The sequence below is a fragment of the Anser anser genome, assembly GCF_964211835.1.
Source record: "Anser anser genome assembly, chromosome: 1".
NCBI lineage: Eukaryota > Metazoa > Chordata > Aves > Anseriformes > Anatidae > Anser > Anser anser.
The window spans coordinates 38416907-38433616 of record NC_139720.1 but is presented as its reverse complement, the minus strand read 5'-3'; the positions used below and the strand labels follow the sequence as shown (position 1 = coordinate 38433616).

The window sequence follows — 16710 nt, the reverse complement described above, 5'->3', positions numbered from 1 at the left end:
TGTAACATCCTTGGTGACGTGGACAGTGGGAACCAGTGCACCCTCAGCAAGTTGGCCCATGCCACCAAGCTGTGGGGTGCAGTGGACATGCTGGAGGGAAGGGATGGCATCCAGAGGGACCTGGGAAGGCTTCAGGGGTGGGCCTGTGTGAACCTCGTGAACAACAATGTCAAGCGCAAGGTCCTGCACCGGGTCCAGGGCAATCCCCAGCACAAACACAGGCTGGGTGGAGAATGGATTGAGAGCAGCCCTACAAAAAAAGGACTTGAGTGTGCTGATGGCTGAAAAACTCAACATGAGCTGGCAATGTGTGCTTGCAGCCCAGAAAGCCAGCCATGTCCTGGGCTGCACCAAAAGCAGCGTGGCCCACAGGGCGAGGGAGGGGATTGTCCCCCTCTGCTCTGCTCTCGTGAGACCACACCTGGAGCCTGCGTTCAGCTCTGGGGCCTCCAGCACAGGAAGGATGTGGATCTATTATGAGGAGTCCAGAGGAAGACCATGAGGATGCTCAGCGGGCTGGAGCAGCTCTCCTATGGGGACAGGCTGAGGGAGTTGGGGTTGTTCAGCCTGGAGAAGAGAAGGCTCCAGGGAGACCTTACAGCGGCCTTCCAGTGCCTAAAGGGGGCCTGCAGGAGAGCTGGGGAGGGACTTTTTGTCAGGGGGCGTAGTGATAGGACAAGGGGGGGAATGGCTTTAAGCTAAAAGAGTAGGTTTAGATTAGATATAAGGAGGAAATTCTTCCCTCAGAGGGTGGTGAGGCCCTGGCACAGGCTGCCCAGAGAAGCTGTGGATGCCCCATCCCTGGAGGTGCTCAAGGCCAGGCTGGATGGGGCTTTGGGCAACCTGGTCTGGTGGGAGGTGTCCCTGCCCATGGCAAGGAGATTGCAACTAGGAAAGGACCTTAAAGACCACCAACCGAAACCATTCTGTGATTCTGAAGCACTGGAACTTTTTTTATTTGAAATCAGTATACAGTATTATTTGCAGGAAGTCTAAAGTGTCACAGAAATAGCTGTCCTTTTTAGTTGTTCTTGGGCTCTTGTTGCTGTAGAGCTATGGCACTGAATATAGTGCTGCTGCTATAGGGAAGTGGCTAAAATATGGTGCTGCTCTACGTTAGCTCATGAGATGCTCTGAAAAGTCAGTGTGTGATGGATGTGGATGTTATCGTTACTGTTAGTCGGATTTGAGATAGCCCCTGTGATCTGCTTCCATTCAAACAAAACCAGAGGCTAATCCCAGCTGGTCACTGGTGAGATAACATGCTTTGTTTTCTAGGGGCTACAATATTGCTTGTCTGCTGTGATTAGTTGGGTATTTTGTATACTACCTAATTAGATACAGGGCTGTAATATAAACACAGTTAATATATTGGTTGGCTTAATGTCCTGTCCTGCTTTAAGCTGTCTCGCCTTTTATGTCTCTGCTTTGTGTTTGTATGGCAAGTGATAAAGGATTTGTGGAAACTAATGCTTTTAGCTGGCGCTTGTTTCTCTTGTTCCGAGAGGGCTTTTGACATGTAATTCACTTAGCCTGTTGGCTTTAAGGTATTTTGAAGATTTGCCAGTGTGCTTGGTACTCCCTCTGACAGCAGGCAGTCCTGGAGCTGGGTGAATCTGTAGCCTTATGGAAAGCCATGTCTGCTCTGCAGGAAACCCCATGTTTTATAGCTTAGCTCTATCCCCCTCCCTATAGGAGAGGGGGCTGGGGCACCATCGCATCCCCTGTATAGGTCCTTTGCTACCTTTTAACTTTGAGAAGTTAATACCAAGGAGGGATGTCTGCATTATTTTCCGAAAGACTGAAGGAGAGACAGAATGGTTTAGAAGGCTCAAGGACAAAGGCTCATCAGGAGCACTCTTGAAGGACTTCCATTGTAGGATACCTCTGGATACAGCCAGGGAAAGGATGACATGTTGGAAATTAGATTGAGACTGTTGTGCATGCTGGATTATAAATAAAAGTAATGTTTTTTGTTGTTTTTAGCACTAGGATGTCTTTTCCCATTTCCAAACGTACTGCTGCACTAAGGCTTGTCCTCTGTTTCCGCAGAGTTGCAGAAAGGCTGAGGCTGGAAGGGACCTCTGGGGTTCTGGAGAGGAGAAGGGCTAGGGCTGGTGGTTCCTCTCCTTTTTGATTAAGGATGTGCTTAAAAGCTGGTATCTCTGGTTTCTCCACTCTGTTACTTGTCTAGATTTACAGAAGACAAGCTGTTTTATTTTTTTAATGAAACAGCAGCTCTGCATGCAACAAAGCTGAATAACTAGCTTCCTCACCAAAGCACTTACTGCAGGCTTACTTTTAGAAGTATGGACTGCTAGCTCACATCGTCCTCTGTCATGAGTGTCAGCGGTGGCATCTCAGCCTTGTGCATGACATCTGGCCATAAGGATGTCTTCCAGACATCCAGAGTCTTCCAGAGTGACCGGGTATAACCAGGGGATGCTAAGACCACTTGCTGAATTAGTTTGCTGTCACTGCTGCCTCGGTGCTTCTTGGCCCTAATTAGCCTGAGGCTCTGATCCAACCCATGAAGTGAGAACCTAGCTTGGCAACCTCAGACTTCAGCTCACCTCTCTTGCAGTTGTTTGAGTGCATCTTGCCGCGTTTCTTCTGTTCTCTTCAACGTTTTTCTCCCGTTTGTCAAGGTGCCGCAGTTATTTTCCTTTCCAGCTATGAGGCTGCCTATTGGCAGCTCTCAGCAAGCAGGGTGAGAGCTGGGGGCAGGCAGTGTGCCTACGAGGTCCGGCTGTTAGCAACCTTTGGGCTGTGGCTGCTGTTATCAAGGAACTGGTCCAGTTTCTTTGCTGCAATCTGCCGAAACCAGAGCTGTCCACCTGCTTTGAGAGCAGCCTCGTGGGAAGCATCGTTCTGCAGAGAGATCTGAAATGCCACAAGATCGCTACCAATAATGTGCCCTCCCTCATTTTAAATTAGGACTTCCAAAATATTTGTGTTGTTACTTAAAGTTCAGCTTCCTGTGCAACTTTTAGCAATCTTAACTAATGCTCTTCCTGTAGCTATTAATTCTTATTTTGCTAATTTCTGGGATATCTGATACAGCTGTGCCTGTCATCTCCTTTTTTTTTTCTGAGCAGTAATTAATTAATGTGTTCAGCTTTTCTACTTTGTCTTTAATACAAAATAAGTTTTGCTTTGTTAATGGAAAATTCTGTATGTACTTCCAAAAAACCTTATTTAATGCTTTTGGAGGAAGTGTCTTTTATTTCAAATATTAGTTTATTAGTTGCTTGGTGACTTTGCTTGACAAAATCTTGCTTGCAGAACTGGATTTGAAAAATGTTTTTTCTTTTAAAAAAAAAAAAAAGCCCCTATTTTCTATCACTGCTTAAATGTTTTTGAAATTGCAGGGTTCACTCACGCTTTTAGTTGGAAGACAGCACATTTGTTCCTATAACTAATTTAACAAGTACTTCTATAAATAAGTCTACTTTAAAACACTCTATTATAAGATTGGGCAGCAATGGAATATAAGAACTTGTATGGTCGTCTTGATGACCAAATCTTTTACTTTTTTGTTTCTTTAAGGTTTGTTTAATTTTATACTTTGTTTAAAAATTGTCTTTTCCCCTTCCCCTCTTAAAGGTAGAGACCTGTGGGTTCTTGTTCTGGGAAGGTTTCCAACCCAACATAAGATTGGCATTCCAGAGTTCAAGTATGTTGCTAATATGCATGGGGATGAGGTACGTTTCAACTTTTGCAATGTCATTTATACCAAATATACTTGCCAGAGGTTTAGGGTGAACTTCTCTCAGGTGTGTGCTGTTCATTATTCGAATATATCCTCAAAGAAGAGCTAATGTGTGTGTGTTTCCTGAGGAATTTCAAGGAAAACTTCCCTTGTGGCAGAAGGGTTTTAAGAGACCTTCCATCAAAGTAAAGAATCCTACACCTAAGACCTCTCAAGTAGAAAGAGATTTGTCTTCTCCACAAGAGTAAACCCAGAGGCTTTAATTTTACTGGCAATGAATCAGTTGTAATGGTTTGCTTGTAAGTTGTTATTACCTAGAAATGAAATATGAGTGATAAAACGCTTAAAACCCATCCAAAGAGTGAATAATAATTCTTGTGAACCACCAAATGCGGTTTTTAAGAAGGCAATTTCTCCTAGGAACCTTAAGCTAGGAACACACAGATTCATCTAAGGTAACACTGAGTACAAAAGAAAAAGCAATTTCAGGCCTAATTTGCTGTGGAAAGTATGCCCATGTGTTAATGATAAAGGAGGTAATGCTGATTATGAGCTTTCCTGGTGTAGTATGTGAATCTGAAATAGAAATATTCAAAGCTTCACACTTCCTTCTAATCTTCTCACACTTCCCTCTAATCTTCTCTTGCTTCCCATTTCCCGTATTCTTTAGCTTTACCTGCTTTTATGATGCGTGTTCAGGATAAATTTAAACTACACGGTATGTTTCCATGAAGTCTTTAGTTATAAAGGGTAAATAATTCAACAGAAGTGGCAAAATGTATATATGCCAGACTGTGAATTCCCCAAATTAATGAAACTAGGTGGAATAGTAAGTGTATCCTGTGTAAAGCACAACTTATCGCCAGCTATTCCTATTACCGATACTGTCTGAGTACTTGTACGCCTCCAGGCCCTTGCGACACTGTGTGCCAAGAATTTTCCCCAAGTTAGACTAGTTTCACCTTGTTTGACAGTGGCTGTGCTCAGGCTGCTGCTGGGAGCCTGGCTGCTTTGGAATTTAACTCTGTGTGGGAGGGAGCTGACTCACGGCCCCGCGTGGCCCACGCTCCTGGGTGCTGTGTGTGGTGCGGGGCGCCTACAGGAGCTGTGGCTGCACGCGCCGGTCCCTGCGGATTGCTGAAGGAAGTTTCAAGACTATGGCTACAGATGACCCAAATTTGGTGAGGAGGGAGTTGGAGGGGAGAACACAACACCGTCTTGTCCAGTGTGGCCTGGCTTTCCAATCCAGTAGTCCTGGAGTGCAGAAGGGCAGGTTCTTGCTGCTGCTCCTCCTGGCAGAGCATCCAGGATGAAGCGCTCCTGCTGCTGTCACCGCCCAGCTGGATGTGCACTAGGAGCTTTGAGCACGGAGGCACGCAGTGTTTGCGTGTTCCTGGGGTCAGGCAACCTGGATCACTGTCTAGGATCAAAAATTCTACGTCGACTATGACAAATGAAGCGAGATTAAGTACTGGCATCATCACCAGTTTGTCTGAGAGGGGTTGTTCCCTGAGCTAGCAGTGCCGTAGCACTAGGTGCTGTGCTACGTCTCTCTCCAGCGAACCAGGTTCTAGCTTGTTCATCAGACCAAGCACACCCCTAGGAAAGATTCTGGAATTAAAGCTATTCCTTTTCAGGCCCTCATGATGATCTTTGCCTTATATTTACATATATTTTTGCATACGAATATAACACAGTGTTTTACTTTTTCCTATCTGACCATAAAAGCATATCAGATGGCAGGAAATGAATTCCTCATATAGAGAAGCATTAGAGATCTTTGAATACTTATTCCCATAATCTAAAATACTGCTGGAGTAGTCACGGGGGAAAGACTCAGCTTCCCCTGTAATAGATGAAGCAGATAAGTTTTGCACGAACTGCATGACAAGCTTCGACTTGTGTTCCACAGTCTTTCATAGCCTGAGATTGTAGGATTATAGCTTCATTGATCTATGAACGTCCTTTGTGCTCCAGTGGTGCTTCCCAGAAAGGTGAGGAGCTTCTCCATGCAGTGAGCAGCTCTGTCCTCTGGTACCACTTGGAGACGCTGCCCTTCTAACCTGTTGTGATCTTGTAAATGGCACTTTTCCTTGATTCAGCCAGCAGGCTGCTCCTAAAACCGGAAAACGGGGAAGCCTGAATTGCATATGTGCAGGCTGTTCACACATGCTGCTGGAAGAAAACTGAGGTTATTTGGAGGGTTGCCCAACAGGGCAGTTCTATTAAGATAATAGGAGTACACAACACCAGGAAGAGAGCTTTTTTTTTTTTATCAGAACTGGAAAGACTGTCTTTAGAGTAGGTTAATTGCTTTATAGCATAAAACACGACCAGCCAAGGCTAAATGATTTTGTTCTGTGACGGCCATTGGCAAACAGAGTGAACTTTTGCCCCAGGTCCACAGATGCAACAGTAGACTTACCTCAGTGTTTCTGTGGCGGAATGAGGCTGCTCACCAGTTCCAGCAGTACTACTTGCAATCCAGCCTCTGCCTGATAATTAGAGGTAGTGCAGTCGCTTTCAGCTCTGTGGCACTTTAATCAAAACGGCACTAACAGACTGCACAAAATGCAAAGGCCTGTGACACGTCGGTAACATTTGCACTAAAGAAGATGAGGAAGAGGTTGCCTGCTGCTCTAGGGCCTGCTCGTTAGTGTTGTAGTCCCTGGATTTCAACCAGAGCTTTAGTACAGACGGCTCAAAGCAAATTTGAGATGTTTTTTTTGGTCTGCTCTCTGTGGGGAGTAGTGATGTGAGTTTTCCTGTTTTGTTTTTTTTTTTTTTAGCTACAGCTCATTCTGATTTAGGCAGCAGCCTGTTCTTGTCCCAGGCTTGTGCTCTCACTGAAAGAGCTCCTCTTCTGTGTAGGTATTCACACGTTCCTCTTTGAGGGAAAAGCTCATTCCATTTCTCACTGACCAAAGCCAAATCCCCAAACACCCTTAAGCTGTACACGGAGCAAACCGGTCAGCTTTTGACCAGCTGTGCCACTGACTGGAGTCCAGTCTGCACAACTGAGCCAGAGGATTTCATTAGACTGTTCCTAAACCACTTAGGTTGTAGCAGGAAAGCTCTAAGGGAAAGCATGTCCGAAGTGTAACCTCCCTGTGCGTTTCTGCTTGTTCCCTTTGCTGCATTACAGATGGGGCTTCCTTAGCTTTCTGAAGCTGTAGCGTGATAGCAATCACGAGGTCAGTCCCTTTTCCAGGATGATAGTACTGGTGCCATCCTTCTCCCACATCCTCCCCTTCTGATAACTTCTGCTTTTTTTGGTGCAACAGTATTTGCCTCTTTCTCTCCCCGAAGCTGAGCCTGTGGTGATGGGCCTGAACTAGCCCACGTGAACGGATGTGTTTATCTTGGTGGCTTATCTTGTGAGTGAAGTTAGCGCAGCTGTACCCTGTTTTGCATGTCATCATAGATGTAATCATCTCCACAGACGGGTTTCCAGAGAGATGGTGCCTTATTAGGGTGGTTGAGGACTGGAGTAGTTTTATTTGTGATTGATACCATTGGAGCTTTTTTTTTTTTAAAAAAAAAAAAGTGTTTTGTAGAATCTCTTGTTCTCATTTCCAAAAGTGAATAGAAGCTGCATTTATGCTGTCAAAATATGTCTATACAAGACAATTTTTATCACCACATTAGACAAAAGGTTGTGTCCGCATATTATAAAGGCTGCTATATGAAGTTTTCAGGATATATCCAATGTCATTTATCTGTATCGTGCGATATAGCATGGCAGAGGTGTGGCAGGGCTACAAATACATACCCTAGAAGAGAGAATAGGGGAAGAATGGTATATATATTTCCTGTATAGGGAACTATTTTCTACCTGGTTTCAATATCAGCTGACAGGATGTAAAGAAGGTCAGGGTACTAGAAACCTCAGAGTTCCCAGCAGCCCAGTCTATTTGCTAACCTCGTGCTTGGAAAAACTTTGAGATCTCTTTCAACATAGGTCGGGCTGCTGCTTTGGAAGGCGCTGGCTGCGTGTGCCAGGTGGTGTCCACACAAGCAGCGGCTTTAGGGCTGCCCTTCGTAGCTGACATCCCCCAGACTCGCTGGGGTGTGCTGCAGGTGCCCCAGATCCAGGCGTTACGGCCGGCAGGTTTTTGGGGCTCCCCCTGCACCTCGGGTCGGGTGGTGCCCGCGCTGCCCCAGCTCTGCGCAGCACTCGGGGCCGGAGCAGGGAGGCTGGCGAGGCCGGGCTGCTCTGGAACAGGTCCTACCTGACGGTTCGGGTCTTTCTTTCGACATAGTTCAGCTGAAAAAAAAAAAAAAACAGGCCAAGTTTAAGGAAAGAATTTTAATCTTTAAAAAAAAATGGGCAGAGCCTATCGGCCCGTCACCCCCTGGCTCTCGGCCTCTACCACGTGGCAGTAGAAGCGTGTTAAATGCAGGGGCGCGGGCGCGGAGCGTCACGCCGCGGGCACGGTGGCAGCTGACCTTAATCTTTTAACAAGCTGTGGCCGGGGCTTCTTGGCCAAGCGCTCAGTCTCTGAGCAGGGGCTGACCGGGCGTGACAGCCAGACCGGTGCTCTGCAGTCCGGCCTTCCCCAGGGGCCACGGGAAGCCTCTTCTGCTGCCTGTCTGCCCCTGGGGCACGCAATGACGCCGTGACATCTGGGCGTGCGTTCTGTCAGAGGGTCGTGACAGCCGGCTGGGTCCCCGGGGTGCGAGAAAGGGCTGGCTTTTGTGTCACCCCTCGCCTGGGCTACTGCAAAGCCACACACCTGGGCACGAGGCCATCGCCCCGGGGAGGCTGCGATTAAAACCGAATACTCGTCGTGCTCCCTCGAAGACATGAGGTCTTCCCTCTGCTCTCCCCGTGTGTGTGTTAGATGTAGGCGGGGTAAAGCTTGCTGGGCAGTAGGTGCCTTCTGAGGGCTTGATCAAAACTTGAGCTTCACTGTCTCAGAAACAAAACCCCTCCCTTTCCCTTCCCTTAACCACCTCCAGATGTGCTTTCTCAAGAAATCTGGGGTCATCTGGGCCAAAGCAACAGCCCTCCCTCTGTTGCTCTACCAAAACCAAGTGGTAACACACACACTTCCTCAAATGATGAGAGTACCAGCCCTCTCTGACAGATGTTAGCTGAATGGGGCTAAGGACTCGGATACAGCAAGAGCTACGCAAGGAATCCCATAAAATAGGATTTGTTTGTTGTTGTTTTTAATGCTGCATATGTAATAAGTCTGGGCTTTACTCTGGAGTGCAAAGAATGTCACCTATGAAGCACCGGTCAGCTTCTGCTGTTCATGAACATTATCCTTTTCCAACCACCTTTTCTTCTTCCTTTTCCTGCTTCTCTACTCCTTTTTTCCTGGAGTTGCTGCCCCTGCCCCAGACACTGAAGGGAACCAGGATAGGAGCAGATCCCCTTTCCCGTTTCCTCCGGAGAGCAGTCCAGTCTTGCCTGCAGTCTACCTCTCTCTGCGGTAGGGCTGTTCTCGTTTCTTCTGAGCCTGCTAGCTTTATCTCTCCTGCCCAGGGCCATGATTTGGCTGACTTCTCCCCCTTCCCTTCTTCCCCCTGCTGCCCAAGATGTCTATCACCCGAGCTGCCCGTACAAGACAGGTTCTGGTGCGCCCCTTCTTAAATTTCACGGAGTAAGTTTTAAGCCTGACACCGGTGTGATCTGCGGCTCTGTGGGGCAGTGCTTGGCGCTGCTGCCCTCCCCTCTTCCTTCTGGGACAAGCGTCAGTTGCTGCCCGGCTGAAGAGACGTGCTTTGCTCCCAACCTGAGCAGAGGGTGCACCCACGGTGTACCAGCCCACTTCTGCCAGCTGAGCTCCATGTTCTCGTTTACCTCCGTGACCACAGTGGGACTTGCTGCTTAAATTGCACTGGTGTGAAAATTTAACAAGCTGTCACTGCAGCAAATAGCTGGGGAGAAATATTCCCTTCCCTCTGTCTGATTTCACCTGTTTTACCTTGCCCTGTACCAGCCTGCAAGCAAGAGGATGTTGATCTGTGATGCCAGTTTCACCCCGTAATGTCACTCCATGTTTCTCAATTTAGCAGCAGGTGAAAATCCTCTGCAGTTTTTCCACATTAGTGGTGCGAGACTCATTGTAAAAGATACGGAGGCTCCGTAGCTCTGAAGTGGAGCCCTCAGTGATTTACCAGGCTCTGTTCTTGGAGAAAAAGTAGAGAGAAACTATCTGCAGAGCACATCCAGTTGCCAGTCTTGGTTTGTTCCCATCCCAGCCGGAGTTTAGGAACCCCACAGCAACCTTGATGCTCCTGGAAAGCCTGGTCCAGTGAACACGCTGTGCTGGTGGTTTTGGGGGCAGAACAGGATTGTTCTCAACTCACTGGAGCTGGAAGTTGTCGCTGTTTTGGCTAAGATCTGACCTAGCAGACCAAAGGGAGATGTCCTGCCGGCCTTCATGACTTACACGAATTGACATGAACAGAAACAAGCATTTAGCTTTTTCTCTGCCACTGCCTTTCCTTGAGCCAGAGGTTGCATCCAAATGGGCTTTCCATCTTTCTCTAAGGATCCATACACACCTGTTCCATTTCCCCAGTGCCAGTGTTCATAGCAATAGGGTACGGCAAGGTACGGGGCACGAGGGAAGTGTCTGGGGGGCCTTTCTTCTCTCTGTATCAGGAGTCAGCTGCTCTTGAGCCTGCATTAAAGTTGATTTCACAGAAAAAGAGATGAAAAACAACAAACTCTTGTACTCTGCAGAACCCTGGTAAATTTGGAAGGAGACTCTTTCCCTTCTTCCATCACTTGCCAGCCCTGCCGAGCACTGGCACTTACGTGCAGGGCCCAGGGTCCCTGGGGCATCAGCCCAGAGCTGACTCTGCACCACCGCTGAGATATTGCAGGGCTGCATTTCCCAGCCCACGTGGTCTTCAGCAGGCAGCCCTTGCAGTTTGAGTTTTTGATAAGGCTCTGCCTTATCCGCACAGGGTTTGAGCAGCGTAGCTGACACAGTCGGTTTCCCATTACACAAGTAGTTCTGGTTGATCTGGGTTTGAAACTCTTGTGAAAACCTTCCAGTGACTCCTTTAATCTTGTAAATTGCTTTAAATGTAATTAGAGAGAGAGCATGAAACAAAACAGTATTGACCAGAATGTTCTTGTATGCCTCGTGTGTCTGTGTAACCCAGTCAAAACAAAACCCTGTAAGCGTAAAGCGGTGGGTTTGGGCTGTTTTTGTTAGTTTTTTTGTTCTGTTTTTCGTCCATAGCAGGCTTAAAATAAAATCTATGCTGCTTTTGCAGACTGTTGGGCGAGAAATCCTGCTCCATTTGATAGACTACCTGGTGACCAACTACAGACGTGACCCAAATATTACCCAGTTACTCAATAATACCCGGATTCACATCATGCCAACGATGAATCCTGATGGATTTGAAGCTACAAAAGTGCCTCATTGTTATTACTCACGAGGAAGGTAAGGCTGACTTAGGAGGGTGGGAGTGGGTAAAGGAAATGGGTGGGGAGTAATAGTTGGAGATAGCCAAGGGACTGAATCATACTTGGTGGAGAAAATAGCGTAGTGGATGCGTTAGGGATAATTTTGGCCTGTGCTGTTCTGAAGAGACACTGTTACAGCACAGGGTTTTGGAAGAGTGAGTCAGCCTGGTGTTTATATGTGGTGTGGCGAGAGAAACTTGGTCAGAATGATATAATGAGCTAACCTTCCAGGCAGGAGACCCAAACTGAGAGGAGAAGGACAATGACCTAGTCAGACCTCTAGGGTACCACAAAGAAAGATGAAATAAAAAGTCCACCCCCAGGGATCTTCTTCAGCTGAAGAACTATGTAACCCTTCTTAATGAGAAAAAGGTGCGTCTGAGCTGGTTGAATGGACTGCCACAAACGTGTTGGTAGTTCACATTGAGCGCAGATGGAGCGGGAGGGAGGAGTTACGCAAGCAGAGCCAGCTATAATAGGTGCTGTGCTAATAGCAGTGCTAGAAAAACACTCAGAAGGAAATGTAACCTAGCATTGCATCTTGTGCTGCTTTTGCATTCTTTAACGTAACTTGCAGAGACCAAAAAGGGGAGGAAATGTTTAACAGGCTAGAAGAGGGAAGAAGAGGAGAGAGTGAGAGAATCGGAAGAAATGCCAAAGGGGCAAAGCTGGAATGTGAAGAAAAAGCAAACTCATGAGCTAGGAGTTCGCCTGGATCTTTGGCCATGGCAACGTCAGGAACAAGTGAAAAGGTAGTTTAGGTAGAGAGAAGCTTAATCCTCTAGGTGACTGGTGTAGGCCCTTCTTTTTATCAGGAAGGAAAAGTATTCCTCAGCAAGTAGATAGGACTTCTACGGAGGGCAGGAATTTTTATCCCCTTGCTGTCAAATAGAATTTAACTAACTGAGTTTAAAAAAATTAACACAGCTGAAACTAAAATACTCTCTTACACTCTCTGTGCTGACCTCTCTGAGTGAAAAAGGAAGAAAGTGTTTGCCCGGGCTGGACCTTCAAGTACAGGTGGAACAGAATCCATCCTGTGTCTGATTTTGCTGTCTGTCCAGAGTGACAGGAATACAAGGGACATCGCCATCCAGCAGTTACCTTGATCTTCCTAGACAAGTGGAAAAACACAGACAGAAGGATGTATCCTTCTTACCTGACTTAGGTTTTTAAGTTCTTGTATGTGTAGGTGTGGGTATGTCCTATATGCGTGTTAAATATCATTCTCTGTTTTCACCTGAAATACAGCAGATGAGTTGTTTTATTGTGTCCTATGAAAAGCCTGGTGCTGACAGAAAGCATACTGAAGTCCAATTTCTGAATGCTTGAGAAGATAACCTTGCAGTGGTCGTCTTGCCTGTTCCCTAAAGGCACTGGTGTGCCATGGACCTCAAGCACCATGGGGCTGGTGGTGTGGAAGTGTCCACAGGCAAACAGTAACGGCAGTGCCTTCTCTCTTTCTAAGGTACAATAAGAACGGAGAGGATCTGAACAGGAATTTTCCTGACGCCTTTGAAAGTAACAACAACACCATTCAGCCAGAGACTCGAGCGGTGATGAACTGGATAAAAAATGAAACGTTTGTTCTGTCAGCGAACTTGCATGGGGGTGCCCTGGTTGCCAGCTACACGTTCGATAACGGTAACTCAGGTAAGCTGGTAACAAACCCTTTTCCCCAAAGCTGATTTGTTTTAGGAATCGTAGCTGTACCAAAGCAACATCTGTAAGGTTTTCTGCAAGGGTTTTTTCAGCTTTTGAGCTGAGATGGGCAGACTTTGGGAAACATCAAAGACAAAATGAGGCATCAAAATTCATTCTCTGCTCTGGCTATTGAGGAGATTCTTATCCTGTATGTAAGATAGCACTGTCTGTTTTACTGCTAATGAGAATTATGTGATGGCTGTCTTTATTCTGCAGTTACTGGCTCATCAGAAGGCTACAGCAGGTCTCCAGATGATGATGTTTTTATTCACCTGGCAAAGACCTATTCTTTCAACCATGCCAGCATGTACAAAGGGACTGGGTGTGACAGCAGACAAACCTTTCCAGACGGCATCACCAATGGGTATTCCTGGTACCAGCTGGAAGGTAAGAATGGCAGTGCTATTTTTTCAGCCACTTCAGATACGGTATTCTCACTTGCTTCTGCCACCTGTGATGATGAAAGGGCTGTCATTTTGCCCAGAGTAGAGGGCTGATGCAAGCAGGGATTGTTGGAGCAGGACACAGGTGTTTGCAGGCTCTGCTGATCAGAATGAGGCAGTTGCTGCTGTTTTGATTTCCTCTGTGTCCTTTCTCAAGGGAAAGAGCATTCATATATGTTCAGGTACATCAGTCTGGCACCAAGGTCAAAAACCTCTCTCTTCTTTCAGAAAGAAAACCGATGTTCTGTTCATGTATCATCCTTTTAAAAATAAACAAACAACCTTGATTACTGATTTTTTTTTTTTTTTTTCATTTCTGTTTACATGTAACCAAATACAATATGGGTTCTGTGTACTCTGGTACATACCATGTGTTGCTTTCCCAGTCTGAATTCAAAGCCTTAAAAGGCTCTTAGGACAGCTCCAAGACTAGTAAACCCCATGCCAACACATGGATTTATGTCTCCATTCAGTGGGCAGTGCTTGAAAAGCCTTCTGAGTTTTTAAGTCAAAGACCCACCCTTCCTCAACCACAATAATCATCATTTCCAAAACATCGCTGCGCTTTAAAAAACAATACCCTACAAGTATATAGAGAGTTATTAAGCTGGTTTTCCACAGGAAGCAGTGAATGTAAGTGTGGTATTGAGGAATAATTTGTCTAATTTACTTTTCTTACGGGTGTGATGTAAGTGCCAACATTTTTAACTTCCATTTTTCGTATAGCTTGAGCTTGGTGCTTCTTTGCAGCTGAACGCTGGCTTGTTTTATTTTGCTCTTAAGGTGGAATGCAAGATTACAACTATGTCTGGGGACAATGTTTTGAAATCACATTGGAGCTGTCATGCTGTAAATATCCTCCGGCAGACCAGTTGGAGAAATTCTGGAGAGACAACAAAGTTGCTCTGGTTGAATATATAAAACAAGTACACCTAGGTGGGTATGCAGCCGGGGAAGGGAGCTAAAGCTGAGGAGACCGGGTGGCTGGGCAAAGGGGGCAGGCTGCAGTAGCCTGGGGCTGTGTTGGAGCTCACAGGTGAGGAGCTACGGCATGAATCTGGGAGCTGCTGTGCTCCAGGAAAGACCTGAAGGGCAAGTGCTACAAGGCTAGGGATGGGCGAGGGAAGAACTTAGAGGTGGGATTGTCAGGTGGAGTCCAAGGAGCTTAAAATGCACTGGGACAGGCCCCTCAGGCATCTCACCTCCCCCTGCCCTCCCGGGAGCCTGCTCTCCTGAGCAGCCCTGGGGCAGTCACTTATCTCCGAGGTCTCTAAACCTGTGTGTATGTGGGCATGGTTTCGTGGCTCTCTGCTGCTTGGATTTTGTATTTTTAAGACCTAAGCGTGGTCTGGACTTCACAGTTGGAAGAGAGAACTGCTTAGTGAATCAGTGGTATTTTGCAGAGTTAAAGGGTTCGCACAGATCTGTTGCTTATCTTGGGTTTTGTTGCCTTGAATGTCTGATTGCTGTTTTGCTTAATGACAGCGCTGCCTTTAAGGTGGTTTGTGAGAATTAAGGGAAACTACTCCATAAGCAGACATTGTTATTCTGCCATTTGGAAGCACTAGATAACAGGCTGGGCTATTTAAAAAACAAACAAACACAAAGAACACACACACAATACTGAAAATGTAAGCCCTTCAGCAAGACACATGCAGTAAGTAGGTATGATGCTTTCAGCAAATGAAACTTAGAGATTACAATGGTGCTTTCTAAACTAACGTGAGGGGAAGCTGCTAACAACAAAAAGGATTTTCTATTTTAATTCTCTTCGGTAATATGTAAGTCCTAGTGATATTATTAGATGTACTTGAAATAATTGAAATAGCCTTTGAATGCACCCAGCAACAAATAGTCTGACTTTGCCAGACAAGGAGGCTCGTCACGAGTACACATTGTGATCTTTCTCTCCTCTCCCTTTTTCACAGGAGTCAAAGGTCAGGTTACTGATAAGAATGGAAATCCTATTCCCAATGCGATTGTGGAAGCCCAAGGGAGGTCTCACGTCTGCCCGTACAGAACAAACGAACACGGAGAGTACTTTCTTCTCCTTTTGCCTGGGAAGTATGTGATCAATGTAAGTGTGCTGCCTTACCAAATTATTATTTCTAATTACATCGAGTTCTTGAGCACAGCAAGACCAAATCCTTATAGCCGAGTAAGGTGGACTTGCTTGAGTCAAATACAGGAACTGTAAAGACTCATTAGCAGATTAAAAAATAAATTAATTAATTGTAATATTTGAGTCAGCAGTAGGGCAATGCTTAGATACAGTGAGACCTCCTGTCCCCAGGCTGTCCAGGAATAAGCGGTGATCTAACTGGGTGGTGGAACCAGCTGAGTGTCCGGACCATGGCGATGCTGGCTTGAAGTGTTTGAAGCAAACCTGAGAGCTGTTAGAGGGTGAGGGCTGGGAGGCTGGGACCCACGTAGCCCCTGGCAGCAACAGGCTGACAAGGCTGTCAGTGACAGTTGCCTTGGGTGGAAGGGGCTTCCTTGAGGGCCTTGTCAGGAGCTGGTATTAGAGAGCGTCCCAGCACCAAAGTCTCTGCCCGGAGCCAGGATGACTGCAAGATTCCCTCTCTTGTACAGCACGCGGTGCTCCTGTGGTCTTTGGGCCAAAAATCGCTGCTGGTTTGAAATATGAATCCTCCTGTCAGAACCTCCCAGGAAAGAGACTCCCTCCCCTAAAATGTCAGTCTGGTCTACGCCTCTTCGGACTTGAGCAGCCCGTGAGGGCCTCCTGCATGTGCTCAGCCCCTGCCCCTGCCACCCTCCTGCTGCAGCCTGCTAAAGGAGTAAGGCGGTTACTCCTAGTAAGGCAGTCTTAACTTTGGTCCCTAGAGGTGAGCAACCTCGATCCATGGCAGCACCTTACAAGGGGCAAGGAAAAACCACAACCGAGAGAAATTCACTTACTGTGGCAGAGAATGCCCCATGACATCTAGCACTTTTGCTGCTAGCTTCGGGCTTGTTCAAACTGCAGTTCCTTGTTCCCGTTCACATGAAGCAGACTTCAGTTAGCGTTGTGCTGCTGCCTGACACGGTTAGCTACCCACTAGGTCGCATCCTCCAGGTTTTGTGGCTCTCGTTGCTAAGCAATTTAGTCGGTTCATCCACTGCAAGGTAATGACCCAAATAAAGCAAAATTAGCTAAGAGCCTTGTGAACTGGGGGGGAGGGGGGTGAAAAAAAGCATATGTTCTGTTACCGTCTCCATCTCAGCTTTTTTTTTAGTCTTATTGCTGTAATGTGAAAAACTTTTACTGTTTTCTCTTGCTGTAGTTCAACTTATATTTAGAACACTTTTCCTACACGTTGAAAGTATAAATAAGCGCATTAGACAATGATTGTTTTACAGCTGAACTCGGTGCTTAAAACCAAAAAAAAAATATCTTTCATGCTTGTTCCTAG

At 46.4% G+C, this 16710-nt stretch overlaps 1 protein-coding gene and 1 long non-coding RNA gene across 2 annotated transcripts in view; one reads left to right on the top strand and one right to left on the bottom strand.

Annotated features, from left to right (window-relative positions):
* CPM (carboxypeptidase M) overlaps positions 1 to 16710 on the top strand; it is a 32870-nt gene that overhangs the window by 15489 nt on the left and 671 nt on the right. Inside the window, exons 3-8 of the mRNA XM_083824528.1 lie at positions 3611 to 3704; positions 10955 to 11127; positions 12619 to 12803; positions 13071 to 13241; positions 14081 to 14233; positions 15226 to 15374. Of these exons, the coding sequence (XP_083680654.1) occupies positions 3611 to 3704; positions 10955 to 11127; positions 12619 to 12803; positions 13071 to 13241; positions 14081 to 14233; positions 15226 to 15374 (925 nt within the window). The remainder of the gene's footprint in view (positions 1 to 3610; positions 3705 to 10954; positions 11128 to 12618; positions 12804 to 13070; positions 13242 to 14080; positions 14234 to 15225; positions 15375 to 16710) is intronic.
* Positions 6481 to 16702, bottom strand: LOC310894482. The gene is made up of 2 exons (XR_014579946.1): positions 16217 to 16702; positions 6481 to 7979 (listed from the first exon to the last, which is right to left on the bottom strand). It is a non-coding gene; the product is annotated as an uncharacterized lncRNA (long non-coding RNA).